Raw genomic sequence first — 26,891 nt, forward strand, 5'->3', positions numbered from 1 at the left:
AGTATTACATAACTTAGATTCAGACTGAGTAAATTGAAATGCACAAGCAATTCCATAATGAAATAATATCATCCCCATGCGTGATTCCATAGCTTCTGTGCCATTATTTATAGAAAATAAGAAATTGTTTCGATCCTAGTTTTGGATTGGAATGGATGGATCATTGGATTGGGATGTTGATAAGATTATACTACATTTTTGATATCATAATGGTAATGCTGAAGTTCATTCGGGATCGTTTTTCTGCATGGAACTCTCTTCTCTAGCTGTAGGGCAATATGCTCTGCAATTAAGAGTTGTATGTAATGCAATGTTGCTAAATTCACCTATGGTGCAAATCTAGAAAGTACTAAAAAGTTTGCAGCAGGTCTTCCTAACTGATGGAACAAAGGCGTTCCTTTAGATAATGTATATTCAAGAGGCTCCAGTCAATAAACATTTTTATTTAGTCAGTGAAATCTTCAGCTAATCTTGAGGTTATTTATAAGAACTTAGGAAGACAAATTCATGGATTTCAATCTTGAAGTTTTATCTATTGACAGGCATGCTTTTTCTTAGTGATTGGTTGTGTTTTGTTTTCACTTGAGCTCAAGTTCTCTTTGCGTGCTTATTTTCTTTGCGCTTGTCATTATGAATTTATGGCCAATGTCCTGCTTATCTGCAATCTAAACAAGAGAAACCATTTATGTGATTAAACCTAGACATCATCAGAAGATGAGTTTGTCCTTATTTGTCACACAAAACTGCATCACTGACTCATGTCAGAGTTTTATTTTCACTTGATAAAACTAATTGTGTTAGGGTTTTGGCAGGCTGCAGCACTTCGAGATGGAAAAACAGTTGCCAAGTGCATGCTAGAATTCTCAAGGGAGCAAAGATGTCCTGATCCAGAAGTATGACCCTTCATTTATTGAACTTGTATATATCCTTTCTAATCGTCTGTAGTATTTGATTAAATTTTGTTTTGTTTTATTCCATTTTATCAACTAGTTACAACGTCTTCTGAAATCAAACACTAAAGAGGCTAAGGTCCATAAGTGTGCATTGCATTACCTCTTGTTTTTCAAACAGCAACACCAACCTAGAGATGGTCATACTGCATAAATATTTATCACTCACATCAAGTAACTATTCGGTGTCAATTATTTGACATAATGCCTTCCTATCTAAACTTTTTAGTTTCTATTGAAGGGGTTAATTGTAAGATCTTCCTGCAACAAAATAAATTGCTACGAAGTGTTAAAACCTTATAATAACCGAAACAAATATAAGATGTTCTCGTATTTACCATTCAAGAAAAAAGGAAGGCAATGCCTTGGTTTTCCTTTCTAACATAACTCCAGAGTCCAAACAATCCAGAAAAAGAATGAGGCATGGCCTTCTTAAAAGGAATGTGGTATGTCATATATGATATTTACTATCGGACCCTCTAGGCAATGATCTCTTCAATGTAGAGGCAATTCAATCACCATCTATAAGTGAAGAGAAGAACTAAATCCATTAGAGCATGGGACTTATGGTTTATACTCTTTATGGGCGAGGAAAGCTCAAGGAAATGTAAATGGAAATACAAGGAAACCTAATTTGTAGTGCTGGACACCAAAATATGTACAGTTGTTATTAATTCTAATGTGGTTGCACCTCTAATGTAAGACTAAGTATCATAGAAATATAAGAGAATACAAATGTAAGACTATCATAGAAATATAAGAGAATAGAAAGGCTAAGAATCTGTGAAGAAGCTTAAAATATGAAATTCATATAAGGCTTAAAGAGTTATCCACCTTTTACAAGGTATGTCACGTTTAGACTCGAATTATTTTTCGATAAATATGTTTGTATACTGTTGAAATATCTTATTTTATATACCTACGAATTTCCTCAATACCCTAAAATAACATAACCATTTTTATAGTTCATACATCTTACATTGGCCACAATTTGGCCAAATACAACTAGATTTTATGGTGGGATAAGGACCAATTAAGGATTTTTTACATTTTATCAATATATAACTTCCTTTTAAAAGACGTTATATATTATTTTGATATGTGTTTTTGTAATTATCATTGAATTTCCGTACAAGTGATTGACATTGAATGAAACATATATGTGCTTGTTTATTTTCTAGCGATATGTTACTAACCAAACATGTTCGCGATTGAGCCTACTTTTGAAATTAAGCATAAATAATAGCATCAAAGTGCAGTAATTTATCCATATATACAAGCCAACAGAATAGTCTTTGTGTTATTTGACTTTAATTTCAACGTCTAAAATGAGTGATTAGCATTTTAATTATTTTATTATTTTGAAAACAGTTATTTTGATTTATTTCTCATTATGTGATGTATAGTTTGGAATGCCTATGAATGGTACTGAATTACTAAGTTTTTATTTAAATCTTGTTAGTTAGAAAACAAAGTTATCTTTAAATTAGATTTCAAAGATGAAAACGATTCATATTTTTGAGTTAAGAGTTTAAATTATTTATCGGAATTATTATTAACGTTGTGATCAATGTTATTAGAACTGGACTGGTCATTGAATCGGTCAACCTGAAAACTAGGAACCAAACCAAAACCGGGGAAAAATTGGAAAAACAAAAACAGTCGACCAAAAAAATACATAAATATACAAATTTTGAAAAAGGAAAAACATAGATATATGTGTGTGTGGATCCATATGACTCCAAACCTTTATACACAAATATGCAAAGTTTTTCATATATATAGCAAAGGTGCATATAACAAAAATTGCACCAAGTGCAATCCATCTCTGAACCAAAAATACATCAACAAAGAGGCTCTAGATAGCTTCTCGAGTCCAAAAAAGTCATGCTACAACAAATAACTACATATCATCAGCAATCATTGTGTATATTCGGATTCTCATCATCAATATCATCCTCTAAGAATTAAAATAAGATAGAAAATGCTTGACATGTCAAATTGAGATTTTGTTTAAGTGATGGGTACATTTTTACAATGGCCATGACACAGGAGTTCAACAATCAATGCGACCAACATCGAGGTATATAGACGGCATGGTGCTCTTGATTAAATGATAGTTTGAAACCCTCATACATGTCAAAATCTAATGGAAACATTGCAATCTTGAAATCCTGAAAATTGTTAAGTCTACTAGATTTTGAGTGGGATCGAAAATTCTACTTTCTCCATATTAAATCCAATGAAGTTGGAACCACTTTGAAACATTTTGAAACAATTAATGGTAATGCTAAAAATTTAAGTAAAAGGATGAAAATGAAAAATAAAGGAGAATGCCACTTTTAAGAATTTAACATTACCATCAATTATATGGCATTAGTTGGGTTGTAGGGCTGAATATTAGGCTGCCCCACTCATGAATTATTGTTTTTTCCTTAAAAAATTAGATTTGAAAGGTCCTTAGTTGCATTGTATGGAACCCACTGGTTCTCGAACCGGCCTTTTCTAGTTTTGTGCCACTAGTTGGTGTGAAAATTTCTTGAAAATGCAGCAACTGGAATTTATTTTTCTAACCGATTAATTACGCAGTTTATTTGATATGGAAAATAATGAATAAATCACACTGCAATTCTTCACAATAAAATTACGTTGCAGAAAATAAACTGGGATTGAGAAAATAGATGCACACACACACACTAAAAATGACACCAATATATTTAGACAAAAGTCTCTGGAAAAACCCAACTAGGAAACCGATGCAGCAGATTAGGGTTTATTATATTATGTGCAGCGACAAAATCTGAGTACAATATTTGGATGCCTAAACTGGAAATCCTCTAGCAAATAATATGGCCAAATAATTTTGGAGAAAATTTCTCCCTTTTGCAAATTATTTCAGCCTCCCTCTCACTTGCTCGAACCACACTGAGAAACTCGGCGTCCAGGAGTTCGCACTGTCTAGCCTAGAAAAATCTTACAACTTGTTAGTCGCCTTCAAATGAGTCGTCCTGCCTCCCACTGCTACTGGAAGAAATTAGCTTGGCCTTTTAGAGCTTGATCTAACCTCCAGGTACTCTACAAACCCTCTTTCGGCAACTTGCACTTGATTTCTGGCTACTTGCGTTGGCTATTAGGCCTTCCTGCAGAAATATTTTGGCCTCCCTGCTCTGTTGCTCTGTTCTAGGAATATCTATTGGAATACTCTGTTGTTGCTCCCTCAATCTCTGATGCTCTGGCTTGAACCCTCTCCTGTTGAATCTCTACAACTGGATAGCTCGATCTGCCCAAGGAACTCGCTCTCCCTCTTGCTCGATGTGTTTCTGATGTCTCTATCTCCAACCCCATCGACCTGCGCTTATAATCACTAATTGGTGAACCAACAACCATGATTAGATCTCCATCAACGACTAAGATCATCTCAAACTCAATCGATGTGAGTTTCTAGAGCATTCTCACTTTTCCTTAATTAATTGCTATTAATTAACGAGTTTTCCTAAGTTAGACTTAGGAAAAATTTAAATGATGGTTAATAATTTAATTAAGGTATTTTGAAATCTTACCTCTCAAAACCTTTTCATGTTCTTTTCCTCCTTGACACAAATCAAGACTAGACACCTGTTCGATGCTACAAAAACTAACACTCCCTCTTAGTAAGGAAGGTGTTATGTCTTCTCCCGTAACATCTTAGCTAACGTTGTTGATGTCTGACATCTATAACAACCTGTCACTGTCCATCAAGCTATTGTACATACTCTGATTCATGTGCTAATTTTGTAGTTGAACCATCCTGCATCTACGTTGTTGTTGACATCTGCACTATGCCTCCCTACACTTCTTCCAAATTTGCTTTGCGTTGCAACCATAGTTATCAAAACAAGATCGGTCATTGAACTAGTAGACACCCTGGACCGAGATCCAGTCAAAACCGTATGAAAATCGGTAAAAAAATTGGTCAACCTAAAACACATAAAATATTCAAATTTTAAAGAACATATATATTCATGTGAATCCTCATGAATCCAAACCATTTATACAATATAAGAAAAAGTTCTCATTTATATAGCATGTAAGGGTCCACATAACCAAAATAGCACAGAGTGCAATCTATCTCTAAACCAAAAATACAACAGCAAACGAGCCACATGGCCTCTAGCATTCCAAAAATATTATGCTACTACAAATACCTACATATCATTAAGATCATTTCCTATATTGGGATCTTTGTCATCAATATCACCTTCTAAGCATTAAAATAAGATAGACAAACCATAGCATGTCAAATCAAGATTTTGTTTGAGTGATGGGTATTATTTTTAGTAGGCTCATGATAGAGGAGTTCAACAACCAATGCCACCAACATCAAGGTACATATAGGGCTTGGTGATTTTGATTAAATACTAGTTCCATACCCTCGTACATGAGAAAATCCAATGTGGCATTTCAATCCCCCCAATCTTGAAATCCTGGAAAATTGTTAAGTCTACTGGATTTTGGTTGAGATCTAAAATTCTACTTTCTCCATATGTAATCCAATGAGGTCAAAACCACTTAAACATCCAGCAGAAAATGAAAGATAAAGGAGAAAAAATGATGAAAATGAAATGTATAGCAATAGTAGGGCCATATGCTTGAATATTAGGCACCTATTATGGGCTAGTGCCCAACTAAGACAAACATTAAAAGAAAAAAGTAAAACAAGCCCCACTTGTTGTGTTCTATGTGGTTTTACTGTACCAACCCCGAAAAAACAGTTCAAGTTACTAGTTCGAATCAGTTTTTGCCTCACAACGGTCGAACCTGTTTGTCCGGTTTGGTCCTTATAACACTAGCTACAACTAATCTCATGTTGTTGTTGCTGCTACAACTATTACAACTGAGAACCAAATCCCATCGACTAGCTTTGTAATTGTCTACTGAGTCTCTGACTGCAACTAGTTCTGCTTTGTCTATTGAGTAACTATTTGCGCCCAACTGTCACTGCGCCCCTTAGTAACTGACTGCTACTAGCTCTCTAAATGTCCCTCAAAATCTGACTTCGCTTGCTGAATAATGTGATCCAACTGCTACTGAGAAGTTGTGGGCCCCTATAGCAAGGGTATTGATCCTCATGAAGAATCTGCATCCACTGGATTAGGTTGCTACTCCTGATATGGATTCTGCCCAACTTGTAACTCTGAAGCACCATGCACCTCCTCCATCTGGAGGTATAGTTGCTACCGATGCGAACCCCTCCAACCTGGAGATCAGCTCGTCAATCTTCGGCAAAGTTGTTGCCTACTCCTCCCTTTTCTTTTCCTTCTTCTTTGGACACTGAGTATTGTAGTGACCAAACTCACCATACCTAAATCATTTGATCTTCGGCCAATCTTTCTTCTTCTTTTCTCTTCCCTTTAAGCCTTGTCCTTGACTTGAACCTTTCTTCGCTTTTCTTTAGATGCAAGAGCTACATTCTCCTCATCTTCCACAGTCTTTGGTCCTTTGCTACTATTATTGTTGGTATTACCTTCGACAAGAGCAAGCCTCATCTCTTCTTGGGTGAAATCACTCAACAACTGATCCCATCTAGGTAGTTGATCTCATCCAGTGATACCCTGAACGAATGTTGCCCAATCCTTGGTGAAACCATTGAGAGTTGTATGCACTAGCACACTGTGGGGAGGTGTCTCTCCAACTGCTGCAAGCTCATCTCGGACATTTAGAATTATGGTAAGGAGTCATTCCCTCACCCTTCTACATCCTGGTAGTCCTCAGATTCTCCTTCAAAAACATCTTCCAGTTCTCGAAAGGATCCTGGAAAAGCTTTACAATGACATCCCACATCTCCTTGGCAATATTCTTTCCAGATATATGTGGAACTATATGATCTCCAACTCCATTGAGGATCATCATCTTCACCTTGGCCATCTCCTTATTGTAGTTCTCTAGTTGTTGTTGATCTGTAGGTACGACTATAACATTCTTTGCATATGTCTTCAAACCATGCTCATCTAGAAGGAAAGTCATTATGGCTTTCCAGACACAATAGTTAGAGGCTCCATCAAGCCTATCCTGATCTCTGAGACCTATTGCGGCCATTTCAATGAAAAACTCAAAATTGGGAAAATGTAATACCCTAAGGAAAATTTACAGTAATAAACAAAGTATGCATAGGCATAAACACACATAAAATTTACTCAAACATCAGAACACCAAATAGAGCCAAAAATTGTGTTGCTGAGCCATTTTATTGATAAAACATTAAGTTACAATGGGTGCTTGGAAAGTATTCACCTAGGCTTTCCCAAGGCAAGCTAGCTAAGCCCAAGTGATGAATATGAAGTCCCCCAAGTGTACTAGTTGATCTTCCTTTGGCTCTGCTGAAATGCCCAGAAAATGAGTTGTTGGCTGTGTAGAATAGCTGCTAGGACCTCCTCTGGTGCTCAGAAAATTCCGGGAAATTAACCTCGGGCTCTCCACCAAATACCCAAAATAACCCACGAAGGAATTTGTCGATTGTTGACTTTGGAATTTCGGCCCAATTTCCCTCAATGGCACTGCTGTTGGGAAATTCGACCCACCTAACAATCTTGCTTCTAAAAGCCCCCAAAATAGTTGCAATCACCAACAAAACTCCTCACCGGACTCCTCAAGTTTCATCCCCAAAATCCCTTCTCTCCTCAACCCCAAGTGTGACTCTTCCAAAGACTGCGCTGTTGCTGCTAGAACCTCCCTCAAACTCGCACTTCACTGCTCCTCGATCAAACTAGAATGGATGAGACTCCGTCCTTGTGCTAGCACTCGAAGTCCACCGAAGCGAGGGTTGATATTTTCGCTTGGAAACTCTTGTGCTAAACAACACTTGCAGACTTTGTTTCAGCGCAAGCATGCTAGTCTAAGATAATTCTCAAATAATCATGAATGACCCAAAATGAGTGCCTCTTCCTCTTTTTTTCAAAGAGCCTCCAAAATGCCCATGTGGGCCCAACTCGACTTTTCCCCTACCAAACTCGCTCCAATGAGTGCGTGTTTCCCTTGGGGCCTCTAAACCCACATTCACTAAGTGCGAGTATGAATTTATCCAAAATTGATATTTTCCCTTAGCAATGTTGCTAAGTGGGAATATCACAGTGCTCCCCACCGAAACGTTGCTTGTCCTCAAGCAATTGTAATGGAGGATGTTGAAGTCTCTGCTCCCCCTCCCAAGTGGCATCCTCATCCGGTAGGTGCTTCCATCTAATCAAAACTCCTTGATAACCCTATTCTGCATGTGCCTCTTGCGGGTGTCCAAAATAGCCTCTAGCTCCAGAACTAAGTGCCCCTCATCATCCATAGGTGGTAGCTTTGTAGTTGTTGTCACTTGCTGCCCCAGTGCCTTTTTTAGACAAGACACATGAAAAATGTTGTGTACTCAGCTCCCCGGGGGTAGCTCTAGCTCATATGCTACCTCCCTAACTCTCCTAGTGACTTGGTACGGCCCATAGAAGCGAGGCTTGAGCTTCTCGGCCCCCTTCTGCTTGAGTGATGACTACCTGTATGGTTGGAGCCTCAAGAAGACTAAGTCCCCAACCTCAAATTGCCTCTCTACTCGGCCCCTATTTGCATAGAGCTTCTGCTAGTTATGCCCAGTCTACAAGTTATTATTGAGAGCCCTCAAGATATCTTGGCTCTCCTGTATCCAATCCTTGGCCCTAGGGGCCTCTCCGTCACGTCAGTAAAAGATAATGCATCGTAACCATACTAGGCTTTGAATGGGAACATACCTATGGACATGTTGTACGTGGTGTTATAGCAATACTCACCCAAGTGCAACCAACGTATCCATGAACGCTACTGACTCGTCACGTAGTTATTCAGGTAACTGTCCAACCATTTTTTGACAATCTCCGTCTGCCCATCCGTGTGGGGATGATAAATGGTGCTCGGAGTGAGCTATGTGCCCACTAGTCGAAACAATTCCTGTCAAAATCCTCCTATGAACCTGCTGTTCCGATCACTGAATATGGTCTTTGGGAAACCATGAAGTCGAAATACTTTTTTGAAAAACAATTCGGCCACATATGAGGTCGAGGACCGGGCTGAGATGGCTAAAAAGTGTGCAAACTTCGTAAATCGGTCCACCACTACATACATGCACTCCTTGTCCTACGCTGTGGGCAACCTAGTGATAAAATCCATTGACACTCTCTCCCACTTCCCCTAAGAAATAGGAAGAGGTTGTAGTAATCCACTAGGGTGTGTTTGCTCACCCTTGTTCCTCTGGGCATGTGTCACACTCCCGAACATGCCTCAAAACATCATCCTTGAGGCCTTTCCATGCAAAGCGCTCTCTTATGGTCCTATAAATCTTGGTAAACCCCTGACGCCCTGGTAATGGTGAGTCATGGACTACTTGCAGGATCTTCTCCCTCAACTGGGAGTTGGGTACCAAATAAATCTGGTTCCAGAAACAAATCACCTCATTCGTCACCCGATACCGGTCATCCACCACTGCATCGTCAAGGACCTCACATGCAAAATGGTTCTTGGAATACTCCACCAACAATTGTGCCCACCAATCTAGTGTAATGTGCATCAATGAAAGGGTAGTCGATCTCTTGGACAACGCATCAACTACCACATTGTGCTTCCTTTTGAGATACTCAATGTCAAAGTCGTATGCCTGGAGCTTTCTCACCCACTTCTTTTGCCTCTCTTGCAACTGCTTCTTCTCCAAGAAGAATCTGAGATTGTTTTTGTCTATTTTGACCATGACTCTGTTTCCCAACAAATACTGCCTAAACTTGGCTAGCGCATGTATGATGGCTAGAATCTCCTTATTGTAAATGGAGTACAGTCTCTCGTGGGGCAGTAGCTTCTGGCTCTCGAAAGCTATTGGGTGTCCCCCTTGCATCAAAACTGCTCCTACACCCTCCCCTGATGCATCACACTCAAGCACAAAGGGTTGTGTGAAATCAAGGAGTGCCAACACCAGGCAGCTGCTCATGACCTGTTTGAGGCGCTCAAAAGCCTCCTATGCCCCATTTGTCCACTCAAACGCCCCCTTCTTCGTCAAATCGGTGAGAGGAACTGCTAACTACGAGAAGCCCTTCACGAACTTCCGATAGTAGGTGCAAATGCCCACAAAACCCCTCAACTTCGTCACATTCTGGGGCTCTAGCCAATCCCGGATGGCCCTGATCTTCTCCTCATGAACTCTCACACCATCCTCTCCAATAATGTGCCCTAGATAGAGCATCTCCGTCAAACTAAACTCACACTTGGACAACTTAGCGTAAAACTGCTACTCCTCTTGAATACACAATATTGTCTCTAAATGTTGCAAGTGCTCCTCCCAAGTCTGGTTGTAGATCAGTATGTCATCGAAGAACACCAACACAAACTTCTGCAACTGCCCGCGAAATACGTGGTTCATGCAAGACTGGAAGGTGGCTGGTGCATTGGTCAACCCGAAGGGCATAACCAAGAACTCGAAGTGCCCATAGTGGCACCTAAAAATTATCTTAGGGACATCCTGGTCCCTCACCCTGATCTTGTGGTACCTCGAGCGCTGTTGGGTCTTGAAAATGTCATTCATTTCCATTAAAATTTCACTATTTTGTCCATTATATCACCTCCATTTCACTACTATGTCACTACATTCATCCCACTTTCATTATCATTGGGCCACATTTATGTTTTTCCAAACTTTATTAATTCTTAGCCTTTTTAAGTGAATTTGTGGTTAAAAATTAGAAAATAATGTGCATACGTTTATACTTAACTAGTGGGTTGAGATTGTTTACATGTGTAGGTCAAAAGGAGGCTTCTAGAATAACCTTATGTGGCACCCTAAGGCCAAATTCGAATTTGAGTGGAGAGAATCATGGGATCATGGGGATATGTGTCACATCTCCTAATTGTATTGAAACTCCAAGAAGACATGTCTTATCAGTCCCTATTTTGATTAAGACTCTAGAGGTAGAGGGAGAGATTCATGGACTCTCATTAATGAGATGGCTTCTCATCTTTTTGTATAAATAAGAGATCTCTCTCCTTGATTTGTTAGCTTAGCTTGTTAGTTCTTAAGCTTGTAGCTTTTTGGTAGCTCTTTAGCTTGGAGCTTGTAGTTCTTCTTTGATGGCTTTGGAAAGATTTAGAGAGCTTTGTCGTACTTTGTAATTTTGAAGAATTTGAATAAAGCTTTGATGTTCTCAACATAAAAGGAGATGTGAAGTAGATGTCATGGAGCATATTAGAATGTAAGGTAGAGTAGATTTTATTTTGTAATTTTGCTTTGATTTCATTCATATATGTCATTTTATTGCTTTCAAGTTTGATAGATTAGAGTTTCCATTCATGCAATTTTAATTCATGCAAGTGTGTTCAACCGGTTGATTGTAGATTAGTTTTTCTTTACATGTTCTTGTATTTGCTTATTAGTTTTTGCTTGAGCTTCTTAATGTAGTTTTTGCATCAAGTGGTGATCTGAGACTTGTTTCCTCTGCTGAACTTTAGTTTTTAATTCTAGTTGTCATGCTTGAGATTTGTTTACTGCTTTTAGCTAGTTTAGATATCAATTTCTTCATGCTACATGACGTTATCTCCAGTGCCTTTAGCTTAACCCCATTTTAGAAGTTAATTGGCGAGCTATCGGATTGTAGGTGAAGTAATTTGATTTTGCTTTCATTAGTTTGCAAGTAGATAGTTTAGATATCAGTTCTTTATGCTACATGACGTTATCTCCAGTGCCTTTAGCTTAACCCCGTTTTAGAAGTTAATTGGCGAGCTATCGAATTGTAGGTGAAGTAATTTGATTTTGCTTTCATTAGTCTGCAAGTAGATAGTTTAAATGTCATTCTTTCATGCCATATGACGTTATTTCCAGTGTCTTTAGCTTAACCCCATTTTAGAAGTTAATTGAAGAAATATTAGAATTATGGGTGAAATCAGTGGCTAGTTTCCAGTTTCTTTACTTTTTGGTTTTGAGTGCAATAGTTTATTAGATTTCAATTTTGTAATTAGATGGATAGCAGAGATAGTAACCTCATTTTCAGTACTTCATCTTTAGCTTGATTTATGTAGCTGCATATTTACACTTTTGTTCAAGTTCTGATTTTATAGATGGCATGTTTTGAGATCTTTGAAGTGCTACGTTTGGAAATTACCATAAAAGGCATAAACCTTGTCTTCAATTCTACATCCATACTTGATCTTTAAAAGTATTCTTAAAACCTTAGATTAGGATTTCTATTTGTATTGAACACTTTAGGAGACCAACAAGAACAAAAACCCCAAAACAACATAAACTATAAAACAACGAAGTAAGAAAAAAGGTTAACTAAGCACATATGGTGCATCACACTTCATCAGTTTACGATACCCGGATTGATAATTTATGTAGAGCAATTTAAGACGTTAAATTGACTAGACATTTTGACACCGTTGCCGGGGAAGTGTAATTAGGAGACCTTATTTCTTACATTTAAAAAAAAAAAAAAAAATCTTGAGTATGCTCTCCTCCTACACTTTGTGTGATCTAGAGGATCAGAAAAAGAACTGTTATGTTAAAAAAAAACAAAAAAAAAAACAAAAAAGGGGACAAAATAAACCTCATCATTTCATTTGATTCAATAAAAAAAATAAAAAATAAAAATAAAAAATAAAAATCCAACTGCTTTGATAGGTTCAACTGTCCAAGATTAACTATTTATGGTTTGTAGTGACTCTCAAAACATTGTGTCCTGTTTTAATAAGGTTTTGCAAATTAGCTGCGGAATGCAGCGTGATTTCGCAGCTAACTGTGAATTTCGCAGCTAATTCAAAGGCTTAGCAGGTTACAGGCATCCAATGAAGAAACTGACCACATAGGCATCTCAGGAATCATCCCGACATGGATCCTATCCTAGTCACCCAACCCAGATTGATAAAAAAATCAGCTTAAGACCTTAGTCAAAGTCTTGTTTTTAGCATATTTACCTTGAAGTCTTTGCTGCCTAAAATTGAAAATCATTAACCATTTTTATAAAATTTCACAATTTCAGAAAAAGAAAAAAAAAAAAAAGGAAAAACAATCTATGGCTATCTTCAATCTTAGCTTTCACTGTGGCTTCAATAGAAAATTTGCATCCCGGTTCAAGCTTTGGCCTTCAAACGAATCTGCAAAAACATTATAAAAAAAAAGAACTGCAAAAAGGCTTCTCTAGTTGTTTGCTTGACTCTTGTAATCAGCAGCAGCAGGCCATCGTCAGTGAAAATCTTCAGCCCTTTGTAAGCAACCCATTTGCATTCATCTGGATCATGTATCTTACTCATATGGAGAGCTTTCAATGGATTACAGAAATTGCTAAACAAGACTAATGGGACGATTGTTGCTGAGGTGATGAGGCCTTCACCACTTGTTGTTCATGAATCCACCAACTTTGAGGATGCAATTAGATTATTGCTAGAAACCAAATACCAGAGATTGCCTGTAGTGGACAATAATGGGAAACTGGTTGGGTTACTTACAAGGGGGAATGTGATTAAAGCTGCACTGCAAATCAAACACGTTGTTTAGTACGAGGCTACAAGGATTTGATTATATGGAGATCTTAAAACATGGATTTAGAATGCATATCCGCTCACTGTATAGGTAAATAGCTAGCCTCGAAAGCAATTACACATCAAATCAAACCCAGAAAGCCGAATGCAGCGATTCATAAAATGCAGAACAGTAAAAACAGTAATTTAGGAAAACGCAAAACAAAACAACAAATGTCAAACTTTAACTGCATGATGTGGCCAAACGGAGACGAATTTGGGAAAAATAAAACATGGGTTTTTTCGGCAATAGGGTCAATTAGATAACCTAGAAATCGTTTTAAAGAATTTGAAGCAGTTTGGGAGATCGCCTCGGTTCTTTGAAGCCCATTTTTGCAAGGCGCAAGAGAAAAAATGGAATTTGAATTAATTAACTAGAAGTTGATTTAATTCGGCTGCTTCCGGTTTGAAATCAACGGCGTGCTAATAATTAACTGTTTGCTAACTATACATCTCCCGCCTCTTGCCATTCGTCTGTAACTCATTGACACCTGCTCTACCACTTTCCGTTTAACAGCAAGATGGTTGAATACGACATTGTTTGAACAATTACTTAAATGACGTGAGTGTTTCAGGACTCTTAGACAATTAAATTCAGAGGTTATTAATAAATTGATAGATGTGGCTTTTCCTCACCGAAATTCTCGACTTCTACCCCCGCAGTCTTTTTCTTGTAAACTCAAACTTTTCGGGTTTTACTCAGCCTTGCAAGTTCTGTTTACAAGTAATACTCTACCTCTACGTAAACTATCTATACACCGAATTCTGCAACCCTCACACTATTTCTGTCCATACGAGTCTTCTCGCTTCAAAAACCCTTCTTCATTTCGTACTCAGTTTTTTTCCAGTTCCATACCCATCAATTTTCTCCACTGTATTCTTCCTTTCTTGTTCATACAACCGTTTTGCTTCCTCATAACCACTCTGTTTTCATATATCCATCTTCTACAATGGTGTTTACGCAATAAAAAAGGCAGAATGGGTCTCATTGTGAGGACAGAGCCCGAAGGAGTCATCAACGCTGTTGAAAAGATCATACATTTCCATTACTCTGATATAGTTTCATCACTAAAATTGTTTTGCTTCATATACCATTTACAAAGATTTTATTTTTCAGGCGGATAGTGAAGAAAAATAAAAAAATATAGCAGATCATGAATAATTGGTCTTGTGCATCAGCTGTGATCTTAGGCTCTCTCTCTCTCCCCCTGGTACTTGGCTGCATAAAATCTCTTTTCCAATAACTTAAATCAGAAAACTGATGGTTGGTTGTCTTTTAGCTGCGGAAAATGTTAGTACATGGATGGTGTCCTATCCATTTGATCCAAATCAATGAAAAAGACCCTGGTCAAAGGAAAGTCAAGATGTGTGTTATCACTAAGCCTCCACACTAAGTCGCCGCATGTCAAAAAAAAAAAAAACAATTTTGAATCAATTAAATGAATAAATTATTTGCTCACTTTTCTGAAGGTATTGCTTAATTTTGGACTGATGATGAAAATCAATGGCTAATTTTTTATTCAAGATTTTTAGCTACAGAAATTGCGCGCATTCCACAGTTAAAATCATTCCGCAGCTGAAAAACCTCATTGTTCAAATCAGCCTAACTTTCTCATACGAAATCAGATTTTGATGATTCAAGTATCATTGGAAAGATCTCAACAAGATCTACACAATGAGAAATCCATCATTAGAGTTTGAAACGGTAAATAATGAAATAAATTGCTGAAAAGAAGCAACATTCAACTTGAGGCACTAATTCCAAAGCAGGTATAAATTTTTTTGATTTTTCCTTTGAGAACTTGTTTCATTAATACAAATTCTTAGTTTTGTGTGTAAATATCATAACTAAAGAAATTGGTCATCTCTCTCCTTTGATAATCTTACATTCCATTGCAGAAAAAGTATTAGTTTTTTTTGCAGGTTCCAGGAGGAAGGACAAATGACTACAAGTGAATGGTGTCTCTCTAAGAGACCAATTTGTTTCATAAGAGGATGATCAACAACAAAGAGGAAATATGCTAATGCAAAATCAGATCCAAATATTTGAAAACTTTTAGATACCATTGTCTCCATCACATCCATACCTCATAATAAACCATGCACCTCATTTCACTTCATATTTTCCATTTACATTCACATACACTTTCCATCTCTTTTTGTCCATTCATAACCCACAAATAAAAGCAAGAGGCTCATTCACATGCTTATTGCCCATTGCTATTTCTGCTCTTTATTGCCATATTCCATTTTCATCTTTCATTTCCTGTCATTTTCATTTCGAAAATAAGCCCTGCTTCAATGCAAATTATTGAGTCCATAGTCCTTTGAGTCTAAGTTCTTTGTAAAAACACCTTGAGGCTTGCATGCCTTAACGGCAAGTCCTCATGCTGACAAACAATGGGAATACATTAATGTCCCTTGTTCATCAGATCTTCTAGGTGACTCGACATCGGCAAATTTATTCATACCTAGCAAGATGTGTTTGGAATTTTGACTCTCATTGTCATCAATGGTGAGAGTTCTCGTGTTGACTAGTGGCATCCATTAATGGCCATTAGGTCAACAATTTCCTACTATTTTCGACATCAGAACATCTTTTCACATAGTAGGAATTGTGCCAATGAGTTTTGTAGACATGAAGACTATTATTTTTAGCATTTTGGAGCAGATTCAGCATGTTTTAGTAGAAGCGATAAAAAGTCATCTTAACTCTTTATCCATGACTCTTTTTGTTCAGCTACTTGAAGAAAAATATGATCAGAATTTTGTAGCGACCACACATACAACTCATCCATTCCAAATGGTAAGTTAATGTACGTTATTTTCTAACTTTTGACCATAGAATTCCATAAAAATCTAGAATGATAATTGTTGGAAAAACATTTCTCTTCTTTATTTCATAAAATTGCCAATACCATCAGTTGGGGGGGGAATACATCCATCTTCATATCTTGCCATCTCCATATCATACTTCAGAGCCAACATACTTCCAACATATATTAACTATTATATTGTTATTATGAGCATACGATGGCTTTTCAAAAAGTGCTTAAAGGATAAATTGAATACAAACAAAATCATGGTTGTCACACAAGAACCAACCATCATGCAATCCAATAAAGATATACTTTGCAAAAATAATCAAAATATCATTATGCAAAGTTCAAAGATCAAAATAGAATGCAACAACAACAAAAAATGGTTGTAACACAATAACCAACCATGTTGCAATTCAAGTAAAACACTTTGCAAAAATATGAAGTTATCAAATGATTTCATGCAAAGTTAAGCCGAAGCTCAAGGATCAAAAGAGTTAATGTAATATATATTGCATGAGGACATGTAATAACTTCAGTTGGGGAGTATGTTGGGTCTTGAAAATGTCATTCATTTCCTTTACACTTTCACTATTATGTCCATTATATCACTTCCATTTCACTACTATGTCACTACATTCATCCCACTTTCATTATCATTGGGCCACATTTATGTTTTTCCAAACTTTATTAATTCGTAGCATTTTTAAGTGAATTTGTGGTTAAAAATTAGAAAATAATGTGCATATGCTTATACCTAACAAGTGGGCTGAGATTGTTGACATGTGTAGGTCAAAATGAGGTTTCTAGAAGACCTTTATGTGGCACCCTAAGGCCAAATTCAAATTTGAGTGAAGAGAATCATGGGATCATGAGGATATGTGTTACATCTCCTAATTGTGTTGAAACTCTAAGAAGACATGTCTTATCAGTTCCTATTTTGATTAAGACTCTAGAGGTAGAGGGAGAGATTCATGGACTCTCATTAATGAGATGGCTTCTCATATTTTGTATAAATAGGAGATCTCTCTCCTTCATTTGTTAGCTTAGCTTGTTAGTTCTTAAGCTTGTAGCTTTTTGGTAGCGCTTTAGCTTGGAGCTTGTAGTTCTTCTTGTAGGAATTTACAGGGTAAGTTCCTTAGACAGAACACCAAAGGACACCGCTCACAACCAGATCGCAGATCAATACACCAGTATTTTTGACGTGGTTAAAACCCTCAAAGAAGGAAACAGTCCACGGCCTGAGCCAACGCGGCCACTTCAGACAATTTATTAATAAAAGAATGAAAATTTACATAAGCTTCTCTCATGCACGGATTACCCTACAAATGACCCTCCATGCGCTTTAAATAGAAATCATGGACCAATCGGGTGTCAAGCCACGGATCAAGTTTCGGTAATACCAAGGAGAGAATGAACCGTCGGATCACTACATATCGTGACCGTCGGATTGTAAGTTACAAAATGTACAACGGTAAAGAAACACACTTTACCTAACTCTATACTAGACCAAGTTGTACTTAACTATTTCCTATGTGTCGGAATATCCTAACATCCCCCCTTAAGAACAACTTGGGATAAGATTGAAGGATTTACAAATATGACACAATAGGAGAAGGAAGGAGGCACTAGAGCCTATCCCCCCTTAGTGACAACTTCTTGAACTCCAACCATAAATCGAAGTTTAGTGAACTTCGCCTCTGTGAGAGCCTTTGTGAAGATGTCTGCAACTTGATCATCTGTTGAACAATATTGCACTTCAAGAACATGGTCATGGATGAGCTTTCTGATGAAGTGCATGTGCAGTTCAATGTGTTTGTTGCGCTGATGTTGGACTGGATCTTTGCATAGCTGAATGGCACTTTGATTATCACACCAAAGTGTAGTCGGATGCTGCTGCTCAAAGCCAAACTCTGACAGGATCTGACGAAGCCACAAGGCTTCCTTACTAGCTTCTACGGCACCACGATACTCTGCTTCTGCTGATGAAAGAGAAATAGCACCTTGTTTCTTGCAAGCCCATGTAATAGGTCCTGAACCAAGAGTGAACACATAACCGGCAGTAGACTTCCAATCATCAGGGTCACCAGCCCAATCGGAATCAGTGAAACCAACCAATAGAGGAGATGCTTCGGCACTGTAATGAATCCCAAACTGAACTGTACCTTGAACATAACGAAGTATTCTTTTAGCTGTTTTCCAATGACTTTCACGGGGGTTTTGCATGAACCAAGCAACAAGGCCAACAGCAAAGGAAAGGTCAGGACGAGTATGGGTTAGATACAAAAGTTTTCCTACAAGTTGACGGTATAAGGTAGCATCAACTTCAGGAGAAGTACAAGTGACTGAAAGTTTGACTCCAGACTGAAAGGGAGAAGGGGCTGGCTTACAGTCTTCCATGTGAAAATGACGTAGAATATCACAACTATTTAAAGCGCATGGAGGGTCATTTGTAGGGTAATCCGTGCATGAGAGAAGCTTATGTAAATTTTCATTCTTTTATTAATAAATTGCCTGAAGTGGCCGCGTTGGCTCAGGCCGTAGACTGTTTCCCTCTTTGAGGGTTTTAACCACGTCAAAAATACTGGTGTATTGATCTGCGATCTGGTTGTGAGCGGTGTCCTTTGGTGTTCTGTCTAAGGAACTTACCCTGTAAATTCCTACACTTCTTTGATGGCTTTGGAAAGTTTTAGAGAGCTTTGTTGTACTTTGTAATTTTGAAGAATTTGAATAAAGCTTTGATGTTCTCAACATGGAAGGAGATGTGAAGTAGATATCATGGAGCATATTAGAATGTAAGGTAGAGTAGATTTTATTTTGTAATTTTGCTTTGATTTCATTCATGTATGTCATTTTATTGCTTTCAAGTTTGATAGATTAGAGTTTCCATTCATGCAATTTTAATTCATGCAAGTGTGTTCAACCGGTTGATTGTAGATTAGTTTTTCTTTACATGTTCTTGTATTTGCTTATTAGTTTTTGCTCGAGTTTTTTAATGTAGTTTTTGCATCAAGTAATGATCTGAGACTTGCTTCCTCTGTTGAACTTTAGTTTTTAATTCCAGTTGTCATGCTTGAGATTTGTTTACTGCTTTTAACTAGTTTAGATATCAATTTCTTCATGCTACGTGATGTTATCTTCGGTGCCTTTAGCTTAACCCCGTTTTAGAAGTTAATTAGCAAGCTATCGGATTGTAGGTGAAGTAATTTGATTTTGCTTTCATTAGTTTGCAAGTAGACAATTTAGATATCAGTTCTTTATGCTACATGACGTTATCTCCGGTGCCTTTAGCTTAACCCCGTTTTAGAAGTTAATTGGCGAGCTATTAGATTGTAGGTGAAGTAATTGATTTTGCTTTCATTAGTCTGCAAGTAGATAGTTTAAATGTCATTCTTTCATGCCATATGACGTTATTTCCGGTGTCTTTAGCTTAACCCCGTTTTAGAAGTTAATTGACGAAATATTGAAATTATGGGTGAAATCAGTGACTAGTTTCTAGTTTCTTTACTTTTTGGTTTTGAGTGCAGTAGTTTATTAGATTTCAGTTCTGTAATTAGATGGACAGCAGAGATAGTAACCTCATTTTCAGTACTTCATCTTTAGCTTGATTTATGTAGCTGCATATTTACACTTTTGTTCAAGTTCTGATTTTATATATAGCGTGTTTTGAGATCTTTGAAGTGCTAAGTTTGGAAATTACCATAAGAGGCATAAACCTTGTCTTCAATTTTACATCCATACTTGATTTTTAAAAATATTCTTAAAACCTTAGATTAGGATTTCCATTTGTATTAAACACTTTAGGAGACCAACAAGAACAAAAACCCCAAAACAACATAAACTATAAAACAACGAAGTAAGAAAAAAGGTTTACTAAGCACATATGGTGCACCACACATCATCAGTTTACGATACCTGGATTGATAATTTATGTAGAGAAATTTAAGATCTTAAATTGACTAGACAAGCGCAAGTCAATCTTAGAGAAAAACATAGCCCCCATCAGTTCATCTATGCATCGGATGGGGTAACGGTTCTTCATGGTCTTCTTGTTGAGAGCCCAGTGATCTATGCACGTGTAAGGACCCATCCTTCTTCTTCACCAGAACAACTGATGAAGCAAAAGCGCTGAAGCTAGGCCTGATGTGCCCAAGTGCCAACAACTCATGGATGGCCCTCTTAATCTCATCCATGTATGCTTTGGGATGTCAATAGGGTGTAGTGATCATAACCTGTACCCCCGACTCCACCTCAGTAGTATGCTCAAAACCCCAATCAAGAGGCTGCCCAGGCGGTATGTCTCCAAACACCACCAGATACCTGTCCAAAATAGTCTGTATGTGTAGGTGTGGTGACTTGCGCTAACCCCTAGCCTCAGAAATCCTCAACTTCTTCATGCTACATGATGTTATCTCCGGTGCCTTTAGCTTAACCCCGTTTTAGAAGTTAATTGGCAAGCTATCGGATTGTAGGCGAAGTAATTTGATTTTGCTTTCATTAGTTTGCAAGTAGACAGTTTAGATATCAATTCTTTATGCTACATGACGTTATCTCCGGTGCCTTTAGCTTAACCCTGTTTTAGAAGTTAATTGACGAGCTATCATATTGTAGGTGAAGTAATTTGATTTTGCTTTCATTAGTCTGCAAGTAGATAGTTTAAATGTCATTCTTTCATGCCATATGACGTTATTTCCGGTGTCTTTAGCTTAACCCCGTTTTAGAAGTTAATTGACGAAATATTGGAATTATGGGTGAAATCAGTGACTAGTTTCCAGCTTCTTTACTTTTTGGTTTTGAGTGCAGTAGTTTATTAGATTTCAATTCTGTAATTAGATGGACAGCAGAGATAGTAACCTCATTTTCAGTACTTCATCTTTAGCTTGATTTATGTAGCTGCATGTTTACACTTTTGTTCAAGTTCTGATTTTATAGATAGCATGTTTTGAGATCTTTGAAGTGCTAAGTTTGGAAATTACCATAAGAGGCATAAACCTTGTCTTCAATTTTACATCCATACTTGATCTTTAAAAGTATTTTTAAAACCTTCGATTAGGATTTCCATTTGTATTAAACACTTTAGGAGACCAACAAGAACAAAACCCCAAAACAACATAAACTATAAAACAACGAAGTAAGAAAAAAGGTTAACTAAGCACATATGGTGCACCACACTTCATCAGTTTATGATACCCGGATTGATAATTTATGTAGAGCAATTTAAGATGTTAAATTGACTAGACAAGCGCAAGTCAATCTTAGAGAAAAACATAGCCCCCATCAGTTCATCTATGCATGGGATGGGGTAACGGTTCTTCATGGTCTTCTTATTGAGGGCCCAGTGATCTATGCACGTGTAAGGACCCATCCTTCTTTTTCACCAGAACCACTGATGAAGCAAAAGGGCTAGAGCTAGGCCTGATGTGCTCAAGTGCCAACAACTCATGGATGGCCCTCTCAATCTCATCCATGTATGCCTTGGGATGTCTATAGGGTGTAGTGATCATAACCTGTACCCCCGACTCCACCTCAATAGTATGCTCAAAACCCCAATCAAGAGGTTGCCCAGGCGGTATGTCTCCAAACACCACCAGATACCTGTCCAAAATAGTCTGTATGTCTAGGTGTGGTGACTTGCGCTGACCCCTAGCCTCATAAATCCTCAACTCCATGACCCACTGAATGTCACCATGCCTCATATCAACGTCCATCATGTGGGCCGAAACAGTCTGTGGAGGGTAAGAGTGCATACCCCTCAACAAAACCAATTTGCCATTCAGTCCTGTGAACTCCATCTCCAGCTTCCTCCAATCTGTAGTGACTCAGCCAAGTGAATAGAGCCACTGGACACCCATCACCACGTTGGTGTCCAACACATCTACCACAAAAAGTGGTCTGTCACTAAATAGTTCCCCATGGTGATTGTCAAGGCGGGAACATAGCGAGTGCACTGCATGGTTCTATCTCCTAGCACAAGAATCGAAAATCCCTCAAAATCCTCGGTTGTGATGCCCCTCCTTTGAACCATCTGTGCATCGATGAAGTTGTGGGTAGCCCCACTGTCCACCAAAACTGAAACACGTTGCCCTTGCACTGTGCCCCTGATCCTCAAGGTCAAAAACTTGGGTACCCCTCACAAAGATGCAAGGACCCCTCCTGCTTGTGCAAAAGGAGCTCCCCCTAGTGGCGGTGGTGGTGGTCCCCTCTCCACATGTGTTGTGTTGTCATCTCCACCCACTTCCAGCTCTACCTCGTCCTCCAAGTCATTGTTCGTAAAGACCTCATTTAATGGGCCTTGCTTGTTGTGCATCTATGGCTTTGTGCCCCTGGTTCCTGATAGGTGAAACCTAACTTCCTCCTCCGGAGGTCCCTCCTAGTCATAGTTTTAAAAACCGTTTACAAAAACCGGTAACCGGTCAAACCGGCCGGTTAGCTAGCCTGCCGGTCGGAACCGGCCTAAAAACCCGGTCTAAACCACCATGTGCCTGTTTTTTTGACCTAACCGGTAAAAACCGGCCGGTTTAGGACGGAACCGGCCGGTTTGTAGCAAACCGGCCGGTTTGTAGCAAACCGGCCGGTTTGTAGCAAACCGGCCGGTTTATGGCAAGCCCACCATAACTTGCAAAAAGCGGTTTTCTGATTGTGGTTTAGGGGTTTTGGGGGGGAACTAAGGGTGTTTTCCCTCCAAAAACACCCTCTCCAAGCTTATAAGAGGCCCCTCTCACTCTCATTTGTCTCACACAACTGATTTGGAGTGTTTGTGAGTTTGTTTGTGAGCTTGGAGAGTGTTGAGTTTTTGCTGAAGTAGTCATCTTGGAGTTGGAGTTGGAGCTATTTTGGAGATATGTAGCTGTCAGTGGAGTTGCCATCTTCAAGAGGAGGCTAAGGGAGCTAGTTTGCATTTCCAGGTAAGGATTTGCACTTGATAATTCCTCATTTGAGTCTGCTGTCCATGATTTTTTTTTTATGTGTTATAAACTTCTCACTTCTATGATCTACCATCCAGGGAGTCATCATGCCTCCAAAAGCCAAAGACACTGCATGGGCTCATTGTGATATGATTGATGGCAAAATGATCTGCAAATATTGCCAAAAATCCATTCAAGGAGGGGGTATTAACAGGTTCAAGCAACACTTGGCTGGGATAGGAGGCCATGTAAAGCCATGTGGAGCACCAAATGAAATAATAGGGCATATTAGGGCAGAATACCTTCAGAAGTTTGAGACTCAAGTCACTGAACCAATAGAGAAGTTTGTGACTGCAAAGTTTGGGAGTCGAGACTCAACCGAGTTTGATCATGATGACTGAGACTCACGAGAAGTTTCAACTTCAAGTGATAATGTTGATCACTATTATAGTATTACTATTATCATATATGTAGAGTCTACACTGAAGTCTTGTAGTAGGCCACTGGCCCCATAGTTTGTAGGCTTTGTTTTTGCACTCTAGAGGCCATTTAGAGCCTCATTGCTTATGTATTTTGTCGACGATATGTATTGCACTCGATGCCATTTTGATATATTCACCTTTACATGGTATATAAATGAGCAATCTTTGCATATTTTGTCTCTATTGGCTTGGAATCATGGTTTTAAATCTTAAAAATAGTTTTTTTCATTAAAAAATAATTATTTAATGTATTTTTCTAAAACCGGTTCGTTTAGACCAAACCAGTCCCGGTTAGACCGGTTCCGGTCGGTAAACCGGTTCATTAGGTGGACCGGTCCGATCACTGGTTCCGGTTTTAAAAACTATGCTCCTAGTATCCTCATCCAGCTGCCCTCGCCCCTGGTTGGCTCTCAGTGGTGGAGCCCTTGTGTCTCTTCCCCTCTGCTAGAATCCCTGTCTAGGTGGTAACGATGCTCTAGCCCTGGGTAGGGCATCCTGCAAATCTCGGGCCCTCCCCACTGCGTCCTGCAAGGTAGTGGGCCTGTTGGACCTCACCAATCCCTTCAGTGGCTCTGCTAGCCCCTCTACAAACATGAAGACCCTCTTGGCCTCTGATAGATCAGGCACCATCACTGACAACCTCAGAAACTCTGAAATGTAGGCCTCAGTGCTTCCCATCTGTTTGAGCCTTGTCAGCTCCCCAAAATGCTCCTCCAGGTCTCTCCTCTCGAAACACTCCAGCACCCTCCTAGTGAACTCCTCATAGGTTGCCACTCCGGCATGCCCCATCGTGGTTAGCCCATGGAACCACCAATCATGGGCTTCTCCCTCTAAATGCAAAGTGGCAATTTTAATTGCCTTTCCTTTCGTCATTTGATTAAGCTGGAAATAGACATCCAACTTCTCCACCCATGCTTTTTCTTAGCTCTTAGAAGACCTATCGAAATTTGGGAGGAACAATTTCCCCATGGTGCACTATAAATCGGTGCCGTGAGTGTAGCTTCCTCCACCTTGTCCCTTTCCCCTGTTATTACCTTTCAACTTCCAAAAGTCCCTGAAGGTAATGGCCTCTCTAAAGTCAGGCCAATATCACTGATACTCTATAACATAGTCCCCCATGGGCATCTCGTGTTCTTAGCCTCTCTAACACAAATAGAGACTAGAACACTTATCCGATGCTACAAAAACTAACAGTCGGACCAGTAATGGCCTGAAAACAGCCATACTGGCTGGTTCAACCAATTCTAGTCTAGTTCTGATAACACTAGTTGTGATATGTATGAGATGAAATTTATGTTTTAAGATTTGCCAAGCCTTTTATATAGAATTTTCCAGATGATTTCAAATATGTTTCCCTTCCCTGAAAGACTGGCCAGATTTATAACACTATATATTCCACTTCTACAAAGATATGCCATCGATTTTATGCATGTAAATTGGAGAGTCACCACCTTGGTTTCTATCAAAACAATTAAGGAATCTCCTTTGAAATTATCCTTGAACCGCACTAAGTAGCTGTTGGTCAGAGTTGTGTATTTTTGTTTTGATTTTGATTATAACTGCTCAGTGTCAATTGATACGTATGTAAACTTTCATGCAGCAATTTGTAAGGAATGTAGATGAGAAGTTCAAGAGGTACCTAGCTGTTGAAGGTTCTGCAAAGAACACTGGAGAGTGCATGACAGACTTGTTTAATGATGTTCGACAACACCATGTAACCATTGATGGGGACATTTGCACAGCGATGGTTAGCACCCTCATATATGAGGTGTTTCTCGTCAACTTTACAAACTTGAAAGAATCAAGACAAGAATGAGCAAGACTGGCTTTGAAAATTTATGTTTCTTAAAGAGCTATTTTTCTCAAAAGTTTTTCCTTCATTGTTTTGTATTGCATGATAGTTTCATGGCAAATAGAAAATGTTGTCTTGATCTATGTGCGTTCAGGCTAAATGCATTTATATGGCCAGCGAAATTACAAGCTACTTTTCATTACCATACCAAAAAGTTTTTTCTCTTCACGTGTTTCAAATATTTTGCGTCAAGTAGAAATCTGTGTAATTGTGTTGAAGTTGCATCAAGTTGTTAATTTTAGACTGTATATTTGGGTTGTGTCAAGTAGATATCTTTGTGATTGTATATTCATGTTAGTTTCTACCAACAAAAAATTTCAATTGATTTATTTCCTTCCTGAAACTAGAATCGAGTATTATAGAACCAAATATCCAGTTCTATCTCTCCAGTTGCATTTTAAATTTGAGTATTTGTACTTCTGATGGAATTGTAAATTTACAGGGCTGGCAACGGAAACTTGATCCAAATATGGATATGCTGGATATGTTTAATAAACAACTCGTAAGAGCAGCGCAGGTAGATTCATTTAATTGCTTCATGATGGGAGCTATTGCACTATGAATTCAATGCAAATTATCCTCGTGGATTGCTTGGGTGGGATTAGATATCAGTTGTGATTTGTAGAAAGTGAATTCATGGGAGTTACATATCAGTAACTCTTTGAAACTCATTTAAGTTACCATGATCTATGAAAGAGTGGATGTATTAACTCAATTTGTAGATATACTATTAGCTTACTATGAGAATTCTTACTAAAAGAGAGTTTGGAAAGGTAACAGGGAGTTAACTTTCATGTTTATAGTACGAAAGAAATATATTACATGTAATACTTCTCTCCTCTAATCAGCAATTTCCTCTGACAGAAAGGTTATGCCATTGACCAAATCATTATTATGTTTCAATACCTTTTTAACTTTCTAGGAGAATATGTACTTGATTTATTTATTTTAATGGCATCTGTTACCACTCAGTTTCACTTCAGAGTACTTCATTTTCTTTGCCAGATTTGTGCCAGTTTCAGAGTCCATCTCGTCCATATCTTGAGATGATATTAGATCCAGGGGTGCCGTGATGAGTTATGCCATCATGCTAATTTGTATTATGTATCAGAATCACCCAAAAGTGTGACCTTGTACTTTATGTATTGTAATAGGCCATGCTTAGTGATATATGTGAAGTATTTTTTTCATCTAGGTGGTTTTCCTAGACCCTTGTGGTTATTGCTCGGCCTCGTAGTCACCATTTCAAGATAGTCTCTATCTTTATGGCTCATATTAACCATCACATGGAGGTCATTTATGGCTGAGGTGGGTGTGTGAGGTCTTGGAGTGGATCTATTAGGACA

The 26,891-nt window shown here is 38.4% G+C and overlaps 1 protein-coding gene across 11 annotated transcripts in view; it reads left to right on the forward strand.

The window, feature by feature from the left end:
- LOC149253377 (uncharacterized) overlaps nucleotides 1-26,527 on the forward strand; it is a 323,687-nt gene extending 297,160 nt beyond the window's left edge. For 3 of the 11 annotated variants that reach the window (XM_089459904.1, XM_089459901.1, XM_089459902.1), the window contains 3 exons: nucleotides 813-893; nucleotides 25,294-25,461; nucleotides 25,988-26,527. In XM_089459904.1, coding sequence (XP_089316030.1) covers nucleotides 813-893; nucleotides 25,294-25,461; nucleotides 25,988-26,107 — 369 coding nt within the window. In that variant the 3' untranslated portion in view covers nucleotides 26,108-26,527. Of the gene's footprint in view, nucleotides 1-812; nucleotides 919-10,719; nucleotides 10,910-25,293; nucleotides 25,462-25,987 lie in introns of those variants that run through there. The other 8 variants (XM_089459908.1, XM_089459905.1, XM_089459910.1 and 5 more) reach the window with 6 other exon arrangements.
- The last annotated feature ends 364 nt before the right edge of the window (nucleotides 26,528-26,891 follow it).

Source organism: Pinus tabuliformis, chromosome 7 (genome assembly GCF_031772625.1).
Source record: "Pinus tabuliformis cultivar Carrire ecotype Pingquan chromosome 7, CPIR1, whole genome shotgun sequence".
NCBI classification, from domain to species: domain Eukaryota; kingdom Viridiplantae; phylum Streptophyta; class Pinopsida; order Pinales; family Pinaceae; genus Pinus; species Pinus tabuliformis.